This window comes from Megalobrama amblycephala, unplaced genomic scaffold (genome assembly GCF_018812025.1).
Source record: "Megalobrama amblycephala isolate DHTTF-2021 unplaced genomic scaffold, ASM1881202v1 scaffold424, whole genome shotgun sequence".
Classification (NCBI taxonomy): Eukaryota; Metazoa; Chordata; class Actinopteri; order Cypriniformes; family Xenocyprididae; genus Megalobrama; species Megalobrama amblycephala.
Genome location: NW_025953372.1, coordinates 137,764 through 150,601, shown reverse-complemented (window position 1 = coordinate 150,601; position 12,838 = coordinate 137,764). Strand labels below are relative to the sequence as shown.

The following is a 12,838-nucleotide window of genomic DNA, read 5'->3' as shown; positions in this document are numbered from 1 at the left end:
TGTGTGTGTGTGTGTGTGTGTGTGTTTTACAGTCTTGATTAGTAGTCTTCAACCCTTTTACTGATTACCCATTTATTAATGAACTTTTGAACCGCAAATGATAACTTCACACTCATTTGAAATTGAACCATGACACTATATCACTATTCGGACAGGACTTGTTTTCTAAATGTCATTTGAGTTAAAATTATTATTACTCAACACCGGTGATTTCATGTACTGATTCATACAAGACTAACATCTCTGTTGAGGAGAGGAGAGGAGAGTGTGTGGTTTCTAGACATGGGCGTTACAGAAGGTCATGTGCTGCGTTTGTGAACATCATGTACGACGTATGTCTTTAAATTGATTATTTATTGATATAATTCAAATTTATTGAAAACCCCTATTTAAGTAAATTTCACATGATTTTATAAAAGTGGCTGTTTAAAATAAACTTGCATAAGTGAGCAGAAAAACCTTACTATTACCTGAGACTGATATTAAAATCGTCTTTGCAGGTTCTGTGATTTGGCTGTATTTATTCATTTTATAATTTTTTTTTTTTTTATTGTATACTAGGGCTGGGCAATATGACCAAAATCTTATATCACGATATGAGTAATTTTATATCACGATAACGATATATATCACAATATAGTTATTTTTGCTTTAAATAAGATTTTTATTATATCAAAATTTTCCATATCATTGAAATTTCATAATTATCATCAATGGATGGAAATTAATACTGAAGACAAATAGACTGTGATAAGGAAAGAGCAAAGAAAACAAACTACAACAGAACAAAGACAGACGAAATAGACCTACATGAAAAAACTTCAAGCACTAGAAAATGTATAAAGTATTCAAAGGTATAAAAAACAATGCCTTTACTGTGTAAATTAAAATATACATTTATTCTTATTAAAGTTACAAAAGCAAGCAGTGAGAGATTTTCTCTCTTTTTTGTTGTTTGATTAGAATTAACACTCTGGAGTCGGCGGTATCGCCGGTGATACCACCTCGTTTTTTTCTTACCAGTGTGAAAGAGACTCAAAATACTCTGTCAATTTTGCACATACAATTAAGAGTTATACTGCAGTTTAATCTGTGAAATATCTTCTTTTGTGTACACTCAGAATAAAAACAAAATGTGCTTTTTGCAAAATAAAGAAAACTAACATGATGCGTGATCTGTTGTCTCCCTCTGAACGATGTCCAATCTGATAGTTATCAGAAAATGAAGTGTAACTTAGTGCATACTAATCACAAAAAAATGAGACTTATGTCTAAAGAAGCATTGAAATGTCAGGTTTTAAATCGTGTAAGTCAAATCGAAAACAAAAATTCTTTGTTTATATAATCTGAATGAAAACAGAGACATGTCAGACGTCTGTGAGTCAGCTCATTATTCGCTAATGCGGCCATGCACACGGAGCGAGCGCTATTCAGACGCAAATTCTGAGGCAATACATGTATACATCGTCACAATCGTGTATTTATTATCTTCAAAAGTGTCTATCTGCATGTTATAGCCATGGTTAGCGATCTATGGAAGCCTCTGTTAGTTCCTGGAATGTCACATGGTATGCCTGTTCTTCATTAGGAGTCATTTGTGGACTAAATGTGCACAGAGCGCCCTCCGGCTGCAAGTATGAATTGAAAACACAGTTTCCAGCGCTCATAGTGATGACAATAAATATATTGAATAAATATTACTCCTCTGTAGAGAAAACTGACATAAACATATAAGAATCAATCAATATTTCTCCAAATGTGCATGCTTCTAAGCTAAAAGCCCTGATGGATGTTGTTTTGTCAAAAGTAATGACTCCATTTTTCATATTCATAACTCCTGACACATAGGCTATTCACAAATTAAGGTCACTATACAAGTAAAACAGAGGTTAAAATGTGAAGCTTGAGTCTTAGATCTTTTTAATGATGTATAGTTTGTCAAATGCACATTAACATTTAGGCTATATAATATAACAAATATAATAGCCTATACGAAATGCCATAGAGGTAACATAGGCCTAAATGTTCAGATGCTTTGCATCACAGAAATACATGATATTTTAAAGTATATTAAAACAGAAAACTATTATTTGGTTAAATACTTGAGACTTCTTTTAAAAACATAATAGTAATGCGTCCAATCTTTTGACTGGTACTGTAATTTAAACTATAATAGGCCTATACAAAATTTTCTTCACATGATGTGCAATAATACGTGCATGCATGAGATCACAAAAATCATTTTTTTTTAATCAAGAGTGGACATATTTACGTGGACATATTATATTGTCAAGAGTGGTATATTTACGTTAATACTTTTATCAGCATGTTCACAGAGGGTTTTTTCATATAGCCTACCTGACTGAAAGGGCTCATTATGCAGGTGTTTATCTTTTCAGGTGTGAATCACAGCATTATTCTTGAAGATTCACACCTCCACGCATACTGTGTTTCTTGACAAAAAGTGTCTTAGAAAATTTAAATCAATATATTGTTTTATATGAACGAGTAGGCAGGATAATTTTTACATCATTTTGAAGAAAAAACTCTAGTCTACAACCTAAAATATCCCGAAGGCTTGTGAACACATATATGATATTAGTTTTGTGGCCTTATTTCAGTGACTTAAGTTTTTTGTTTTTTCAATAACTACGCATAAACGTTATTACTTCAAAAATACAAACATGTACATACATGTTCCTCACATATTATGGTAGCCTAGTTTGTGCTGAATATAGTGTAATGAGACCTTAATATGTTTATGAACAACTGAAAAAAAAACACAAATGTCAGGGCATGTCAAAACTTCTCCAGGGCCCCAAAACAGCCTCAGACTCCAGAGGGTTAATAATGACAGCAGGTAAATTTGGATGCTGTCCCTTTAAGACTGACTGCACTGATCCATTAACTCAAGCCTTGTCTTTCTGAACTGTACCTTCACTTAAGACATAAATGGCTCTGTTTACTTGCAAATACGTGGTCACTTTGGCACATAGTTATGTGTATTTACTAGGGGTGTGACAAGATCTCGTGTCACGAGATCTCGCGAGACTAAAATGTGACGAGATTTCTCGTCGAGGCGAAAAAGTAGTCTTGTGATATTGCCATGACAAAGTGTTAGGATGATTAGGAAAGAATGTGCCACCGCTACATTTACATTATGCCTCCACTGTCATTTTGCTTTGTATTTAAATAAAAAACATTTAATTCAGTAGGATAACGGTCGCCGCCGCTCCATATTCACAGAGTACGCATGATCGTGAAAGTGAAAGTAAAAGTAAACACGAGCGCGCATTCAAACGTGATTTCAATACCCCGCATTTTGAAAGCGGCTCCCTGATGAAAGCAAATATCTCTCAATATGAAAGCTATTTTAGGCTGGGCAGTGTAGTGGTAACCATCTCTTAGCTCTGTATCAAAGAAAAATTTGGTCTTATATGCACTTTGAATATTGAGAGTGCGATTATGGTTGCACTTATTGTAAAGTGTTACCATATAAATGAATAACAGTTTTCTCTTAATCTTATTAAGCACAATCAATAAGGTTTAATTTGTTAACATTAGTTAATGCACTGTGAACTATCATGAACTAACAATGAATGACTATTTTTATTAACTAACATAAACAAAGATTAATAAATACTATAGCACATATATTGCTCATTGTTAGTTGATGTTGGTTAATTATTGTTAATAAATGTGACCTTATTGTAAAGTGTTACCATTTTTATTTATACTGTTTTTATTTCTATGATCAGTTTGTGGAAAGGAGTTCAGTTAGGAGGTCAGAAGTTGCAGAAGCTTATAAATCATGTACAGTAAGGTCTGAAGAGACTGAAATCATACAGGAGAGAAGCCAGTCAGTTGAGTTAGTGGCAAAACCTTTTACAGTGCTTGAGTATTGTTGTCTTTTACTGCATATGATAATTCATACTCAGAAACTAGAGCTGAAATGACATTCATTACAAGATGATTAGTTAAAACATTTCAAATACACCTACAGAATATTTTTTCTAGTCATGTATTTCGCCATTGAGGATTTCTTAAAAATAGTGTGTAAAAATCTTGTCTCGTCTCGTGAACTCAATCTCGAGTCTCATCTCGTCTCGTGAGATACCCGTCTCGTCACACCCCTAGTATTTACCCGTTCAAGCCCATATATATATATATATATATATATATATATATATATATATATATATATATATATATATATATATATATATATATATATATATATATATATATATATATATACACACACATTATTATTATTTTTGGGTGAACTATCCCTTAAACACATACAGATGACTGCGTTTCTGTGTTTTGGACCATTCAGGCACAATATGCAGTGAAAGAGAACTCAATTCAGTACTCGCAGAGGATTGTACCTGGATCCTCAACATTACATCCATAATGCCTCCTCCATCCTTACCCCCTTCTATGGGGGCACCAAGAGAATGTTCTGACCAGCTGAATTACTGTCTGGCATTAGAACTCTAAAGCTACCCATTTTAAATCTTTTAAGCAGACAGTAAAGACAGCTGAGAACATTACTGGAACCTTTATCCCAACAATCCAAGAACTCTAGCATTTACAAGGCCCAAGAGGACTCAAACCACATTTTTGCAATCATTGCTGACTAGATATAGATACTGGCCAGGCCAGGTCATCCAGACTCCAAAATAACTTCTTCCCCCAAGACATAAGACTCCCTTGACCAATGCCATTGTGAGGCTGGACAGGGTTTCAGAATTCATAACTCATTAGAGTGACTTCATTAGTCAGCATGTCACTTTCACAAGGATTGTTTAACAACTGCAATAATTCCATAGACTATTAAAATGGCATCAATTCCCAAAAACCTATCTATTCTCAACACAATCATTGCATTTATTATGTATACTATGTATTCTAAACTATGTTCTGCAATGTCCTATGTGTATTATGGTTATAGGCTTAAAATCCAAAACAGTTTTATGATAAATTTGCACTAGGATCTCTAAGAGAAACAAAGTTTTGTTCCCTCATGTACTGTAAACACATGGTTGACAAGAAATGACAATGGCAAGAAATGTTGAAATGACTTGACAGCACGTTTGGACAAACGAATGGAAGTAGAATGTGTTACTGTCAACCACTGAGATATTCATGATTCATAACAAGCCTCAGTTCTAAAATACACCGTTCTCAGCTTTACAACAGACTTAAGAAAATGATAATAAATCTGATGCTGAGGAAAACTGCCCATAATGAAACTCCATTAAACTTGCCTTCCTCACGATGGGACTGCCATCATTAATGAGTTGTGCTAGCATCATGGCAACATTATGATCAATGGTGGTAGAATGATCTGTTCTCTCAGCAGAATTCCCCACAAACGTACCCAATGCAAACACAGCTGCACACCGCACCTGCCAATGAGACAACACAGAACATTAATGAACCACACAACAGCCATGGTCAGGGTTATGGTGCTTATAATATGGTGCTTCTATGGTAACAAGGTAGAACTCTGTTTTTTGATTTAAAGATACATATTCTGGACAGGAATAAACCTGCACTACATAGAATAGAAAAAACAGACAAACCAAGAAATCTATGTAAGGTATGGAATGCATTATAGCAGATTAATGGTCCTGGCTAAGAATCTGAATTTGCAAGGCACTGTATACACACACACTAGAAAATCTACTACTAGATTTTCTAATAGTAGAAAATATTAGACTGGGCAACTTTTAGAACCTCTGGTATGGGATCAGACAGGAGACTGTAGAGCTTCTCATGGGCACTATCTCGAACTCCACACCAGCGTGCAGAATCAAAGTTCTGCCAGATTCTGCCCAGACAGATTGCCACCCACTGCCTCAGGAGAGGGTGAGGGTCGTTGAGCTGCTCCAGACAGATCGCAATCAGGTTACCCTGCAGACATGCCTCCTGATGGACAGAGAGGTCAATGAATAATAAGCAAAAACAAAACAAAACATTATTTTAATACATTTTTAAAAACTATTGTACTAAATAATTCTGAGAGTACATTCTTGACCCTAATTTTCAAATAATAATATTAATTAATACTATATATTATATTCACACACACACACACACACACACACACACACACACACACACACACACACACACACACATATTATATACACTGTATATGATTTAATAAATGCAAATAAATGCTCTTCATTGAACTTTCTATTCATCCAAGAATCCTGAAAAAAGTATCACCATTTCCACAAAAATTTTAAGCAGCACAACTGTTTTCAGCATTGATAATAATAATAAGAAATGTTACCTGAGTATCATATTAGCATGATTTGATTTCTGTATATATGTTTTTTGATGAATAGGAAGTTCAAAAGAACAGCATTTATCTGAAACAGAAATCTCTACTCTCACTTTTGATCAATGTAATACATCCTTGATGGATAAAAATGTTAATGTCTTTCAAAAAAAAAAAAAAAGACATTAACATTTTTATCCAATGTTTCTTGAGCAGCAAAACAGCATATTAGAATTATTTCTGAAGGATCATGTGACATTGAAGACTGGTATAATAGCTGCTGAAAATTCAGGTTTGCCATCACAGAAATAAATAGCATTTTAAATGTAAACCTATTATAGTAATTTTACTATAACAATAAGAGAAAGAAGCTGACAAGATCTTAGACAGACAGACAGACAGACAGACAGACAGACAGCCAGACAGCCAGACAGACAGACAGACAGACAGATAGATAGATAGATAGATAGATAGATAGATAGATAGATAGATAGATAGATGCTCTGATTCACTCATCATCTTGATCTCCATCTGTTTTTCTTTGTTTCCATCTATATCATACCTGTCCTGTGTTGTAGTTGTTGACAATGACAGCGAGGATAAAGACAGCCATAGTTCGATGCTCAGCCTGGATAAAGAATCGGGAGTCAACAACTAATGATTCATATGTCCAAGACTTCATTTAATTAATAGTGTTCTTTTCACTGCCTGTTCGTGATCTGATTGGTCAAAAGTGCACCAAATTCCAACCAAAAACAAAGCTTAGTTTGAACTCTGGAAATATGGCACAGCAGATTAAGTAATCAAAACAGATTTTGTTTTGAACAAAGTGGAAAATTATTCAGTACCATCTGTATGATACTTACGGGCATGTACGGGTCAGCCAGCACTGACAGGAAGTACTTGTGTCCATTGTCTTTTACAAGATCAGCTTGGCATGACTACAGAAAAAAGAAAGAGGGAGAGAAAAGCAGGAGGGAGAGTAGGCGAGTGTAAAAGAGAAGGAATTGAAAGAGTGACAAAAATGAAACAAACACCATACTGACTGCTGACAAATGTTTCTTCCGATTTTGCTGCCTGATACAAACTTCTTACATCTGAGTTTTCTCTGAATAAAACACTTACATACTCCTCTAAAGAAAACTGAACTGCAGCACGTGAGACACTTCACTGATATACCAATAACACAATAACAGACCTTGCAATGACCAGAGAGAGAGAGAGAGACAGAGAAAAGCTATTTGTCCCATCTCAAACAGAATGTGTGTTGGAGGATAGTGTGGGCAGGGCGGAAAGGGCAAGTTTTACTATCAACTGCTTGTGCTCTCCATTTCATCTGGTTTTTTAAGTGCCATGTGCTATAGTGAACGGACTGATGACACATACTGATCACTATATAATATAAACAGTTCTGTATATATCTGAACAGTAAAGGTTTGGAGTCGGTATGTTTTTTATAAACTGATTAAAAGTCAAATGTAAAAACTTTTACATTGTTTAAAAAAAAAAAAAATCCGTAAATGCTGCTCTTTTGAACTTAGCGTTCATCAAATAATCCTGAGGGGAAAAATGTATCACAGGTTCTACAAAAATTCAGCTTTGCCATCACAAGAATAAAATGGCTATTCAAAAAGGCAATGGCTACAAGAACATTTCCAAACAGTAAAAGTTTCTAAAGACATAGTTGACACCCTCATTTGTAAGGTTAAAACATATGGTACCATAGCAAAACCCCCTTATCCCTATAGAGTGACAAAGGGATGATTTCAAAACCCAGAAGAATAATTGGTAACACTTTATAATAACTGCACACTATGAAGCATTAGTTAAGCATTAGTTAATAGTTATTTCATCACTTATAAAGCATTAATAGACATTAGTAAGTAGTTTATAAATACAGCTATAATTGCTTTATTCTTGATTTATAAGCATATCTATAATGTGTTTAATAATTGTAATTTCATACTTTATTAATAATCAATTTATTATTTCTAAATTAAGTATTACATTATTTACAAACCAGTTATTTAGGAGTTGTCAGTAGTTCATTTAGTAAGTGTAAGTAAATGATTAATAAACTATTTAAACATTCATTTATACATCTTATTATTTAGACACATAGTAATAGTTACTTAGTGTGTTAGTAAATGTTTTATTAACACATATTCCTACTGCAATTCATGAGTAATTCAGGTAGTTATAAAACATTTAGAAGTAGTCAGTTAACTATTTTTGTGAGCTCATCTAAAGTGAGGACTATTTATGCTTTGTAAAGCTTTTATAAATGAGATTTAAAGGTTCAGTGATCTTCTGTACTGCTGTTCTCTAATGTTTTAAAGTTAGTACTGAGGTAGTTTTGACACTAGGAATATGTTAATAAAGCATTTATTAACACAAAGAGTAACTAATACTATATATCTAAATAATAAGATGCATAAATGTACATTTAAATATTGTATTAATCATTTACTTACACTTCCTAAATGATCTTATGAACCACTGACAACTCCTAAATTACTGGTTTGTGAATAATGTAATACATAATTTAGAAATGATAAATTGATCATTAATAAAGTATGAAAATACAATTATTAAACTCATTATAGATATGCTTATAAATCAAGAACAAAGCATTTATAGCTGTATTTATAAATGGCTTACTAATGTCTATTAATGTTTTATAAATGATGAATTAACTATTTACTAATGCTTAACTAATGCTTCATAGCGTGAGTTATTCTAAAGTGTTACCGAATAATTCACCACTGGTTCCCTCAAGATTTTCCTTAGGTTTTTTATAATGTGTTTTTTTTCAATTTATGGTCTTTAATTTATTTATTTTTTTTAAGTAGCAGCCTGATTAGCAGCATTGGAGTATGTCTTGCTGCAGTCTCTGTGAGGGATGTGAATGAATGTTCATCTATCTCTGCAGATGTCTTAACCACTGCTCTAAGAGACCACTTTCACTTCCACTGCCCTTACACTCCACTGTACAAAAAATACTGTACTGTGTCGTCATTGTGTCGTCATTGGACAATCATGTGACTATTATGATGGGGTGCACCTGTGGAGGACCGCACAAAGGACACTTTAAAAAGTGGCGTGGTGGGGAAGGAAGGGGGCCTAAGGCGGTGACTAGTGGGGTACGTTTTGCTGTCTCTCGGGGGCAATAGGCCCTCCGGAGATGAAGATAGATAGTTAGCTAGCTGTCTTTAATATTAGAGAGCGGAGGTAGAGGGGGGATTTGACTTAGTGTCACTTGCCTCGGCACACTGATTGCTGGCGCCACGCATCACCCAACTTTGACACGGCTGAGGGGACGGATTTTTGCGTGGTGCTTATGAACTCAGCACAAGGACGAAGTTGCTGCCGAAAACGGATTGACTGTTTTATGAATGGACTTGTGACTTAAGCGCCGCCTCTTTACAGCGAAGGGACGCTCCTTGGCGGACGACACGAGTTGCCCGTGCTCTGCTTTACCCCTTATGGATGGGTCTCCTTGACCTGGGGAGAGGGAAGTGCTTTTAACTTTTATCCATTTATTTATTTATGTATTCATGGACTGTTTGTTGTATGACGGACAACGGGTATGGGAGGGAAGTTGGGGGTTAAATGAATGAAGAAACGTGCCTTTTGTGTGTTCACGGTGTGCTGTGTAAGCGTGCTGTTGGAGTGCTAAATATTTAATGAATTGAGTGTGAAATTCACTGTATGTAAGGTGTGGTGGTGAATTGCGGGTTGCTCTGTTTATTGCCCCCATTTGCCGTATCTACCCGTGCCTGTGTCAGGAATTATATTTGTGTACATGTGAAATAAAGTGAATTCCCTGTGACTAAATCAAATAGCTGTGGTAGGAGAATTTCTTTGACAGACGTGTTTTGGCTTTCAACGAGGTTTATTACACTGGTGGCAGCGGTGGGATCATAGCGAATTGCTGTGATTCATATAGATCTCGTTGAAATATTTGATAGCCTACAGTTTGTCAAAATGTCAGAGCCAAGGTCTGGGGGGGCAAGCGGGGCCGATGCCGTACTTGTTTCAGGTGCTGAAGCTTTTGGGCAGTTAAATCCTGCGCCTCGTCCTGTTTTTATGCCTGAAACATTCACTGGAACGGGGCGTGAGTGGTCTGATTGGGCAGATCAGTTTGAAATGGCTGCGGGGATTAATGGTTGGGACGATGTATTGAAATTAAAATTTATGTCTTTATTGTTGTCAGGTCGTGCGCGGGATGTTTATTGTGGTTTACCCGATGAAGCTCGGCAAAATTTTAGTCAACTGAAGGCGGCAATGGGTAAATGTTTCGAGCCCTGTGAAAGTACTGATTGGAATCGGGTGAGCTTTTCATCCCGTAAGAGGCAGCCAAATGAGACCGTGCGTGAGTTTGGAAACGCTTTAAGGCGTTTAATTTCAAAAGCATATCCGTCAGTAGATGGTGCTACGAGAGATCTTTTGGCTCGAGACCATTTTATTGCCCATATAGGCTGTGCCGATACGCGTATTCACTTGCGCAGCGTCAAACCAGCTACTTTGGAAGGGGCGATTAACCTGGCATCTGAACTTGAATTGATTAGAAATTTGGAAAGAAATACAGCTCTCCCAAATGCTAAAGTTTGTGGTGTAGTAAATGAAAATGTGGGGCCAGCTAGAGATGGACAAATCCAAGCTTTAGTGGGTATGGTGGAAGGGCTTCGGCAAGAAGTAAAAGCTTTACAGAGTACTGTTAAAATGTTACAAGATCAGGTGACAATGAATTCGTCGTCCTTGAGTCCTCAATTTGATTATGTCATAAATAGACGCGATCCAAAGAATTTGAAATCGGATAGTTCACGAATAGACTCACAAAATCGAGATAGGATTGAAGCTTGTTGGGAGTGTGGGTGTACTCGTCATTTTAAGAAAGACTGTCCATATGTTTCGGGAAACGGGAGGGGGCGGGCTCGGTAGACCGGGAGTCCGCCCCTCTTTCCATTGTGTCTATACCTGGGGAAGCGTGTCAGTCCCAGCCAGAAATGGCTGGAGTTTATATGCTCGGTAAAGTTGGGGGAGTGGAGACCCGCTTATTGGTCGATACAGGAGCACAAGTGTCAATTGTACCTAAGCAGTTTTGGTTGGAAGCAACAGGTGGGGGTAGTGATTTAGTGGAGTATAATGGTAGTTTGCTAGTAGCGAATGGAGGCAGAATGGAAGCTATAGGTCAATGGAAAACTACTTGTCAATTTGAATCTTTGACTGTAGTTCTTGACTTTGTAGTAGCAGATATAAGCCCCGGTGATGTGTTATTGGGGAGTGATTTTTTAGTTAAATTTGGCGTAAAGTTGGATTTGAAGGAATTATGCTGTTATCTGATGGGAAAAAAAATTTCAGTATATTTGCAAACTGATGTTCCAGTTTCTTCTATGCCTGTTGTAGTTCATGGAGATACCAGGATACCTCCACGCAGTGAAGTGATAATCTTGGGGTCAGTTGAGGGAGCGCCACCAGGAAAGATAATAGGTATGTTGGAACCTGGTTCTTCTCTGTCTCGCCATTGTGATGTGTTGGTGGCGCGGGTGGTGTGTGCAGTAACCGCTGGTGTTATGCCAGTCCGCGTTATTAATGTAACTAAGGAGGCCCATACTTTGCGTGACGGAATGAAAATTGGTGTTTTGTCTACCAATATAGAGGTAGGAGAAGGGGCAGAAGAAGTGGATCAGAAGTGTGATGTTATGACTCGGTGGTCAGCTGATGCCTTGATATCCCATTTTGGGTTAGATTCTAGGGGTCTTAATTTAGAACAAATGCATTCCATTCGCCAAGTATTAGAGCAATATACCCAACTTTTTAGTACGGGTGATACCGATTTGGGTAGGACGCATCTTGTTCGTCACCAAATTGATACAGGAGCAGCTAAACCTATTAAAATGGCCCCCCGTCGTGTCCCGCTGCACTTGCACCAAGAAGTAACTGATCAGATAAAGCAAATGTTGGATAATGGTATCATTCAGCCTTCTTGTAGTCCCTGGGCAGCTCCAGTGGTACCAGTTAGGAAAAAGGATGGCAGTTTACGTTTCTGTATTGATTATAGGAAGCTAAATGAGGTTACACAGAAAGATGCTTACCCGCTTCCCAGGATAGATGATGCGCTGGATAGTTTGGCAAATGCTTGTTGGTTCTCAACTCTTGATCTAGCCAGTGGCTACTGGCAGGTTGAGGTTGACCCCAAAGATAAACCCAAGACTGCTTTTATTACACGTCAAGGTCTTTTTGAATTTAATGTTTTAAGTTATGGTCTGTGTAACTCTCCATCTACCTTTCAAAGGTTGATGGATTTGATTTTAGCAGATCTTCAGTGGACTACGTGTTTAGTATATCTGGATGATATAATTGTTTTTGGAAAGACATTTCAGGAACACCTAGGACGCTTGGAGCAAGTTTTTAGGAACTTGTATGGAGCCAATTTGAAGGTGAAACCCTCTAAATGTAATTTATTTGCGAAACAGGTATCTTACCTGGGGCATATAATTTCAGCAGAAGGCGTCAAGGCTGATCCTTCGAAGGTTGAGG

At 36.6% G+C, this 12,838-nt stretch overlaps 1 protein-coding gene across 1 annotated transcript in view; it reads right to left on the bottom strand.

The window, feature by feature from the left end:
• The window catches only part of rptor (regulatory associated protein of MTOR, complex 1), a 190,049-nt gene that overhangs the window by 77,868 nt on the left and 99,343 nt on the right, over nucleotides 1-12,838 (bottom strand). The window contains exons 12-15 of the mRNA XM_048180091.1: nucleotides 7,162-7,236; nucleotides 6,858-6,923; nucleotides 5,746-5,937; nucleotides 5,274-5,414 (exon numbers count right to left, since the gene is read on the bottom strand). Coding sequence (XP_048036048.1) covers nucleotides 5,274-5,414; nucleotides 5,746-5,937; nucleotides 6,858-6,923; nucleotides 7,162-7,236 — 474 coding nt within the window. The remainder of the gene's footprint in view (nucleotides 1-5,273; nucleotides 5,415-5,745; nucleotides 5,938-6,857; nucleotides 6,924-7,161; nucleotides 7,237-12,838) is intronic.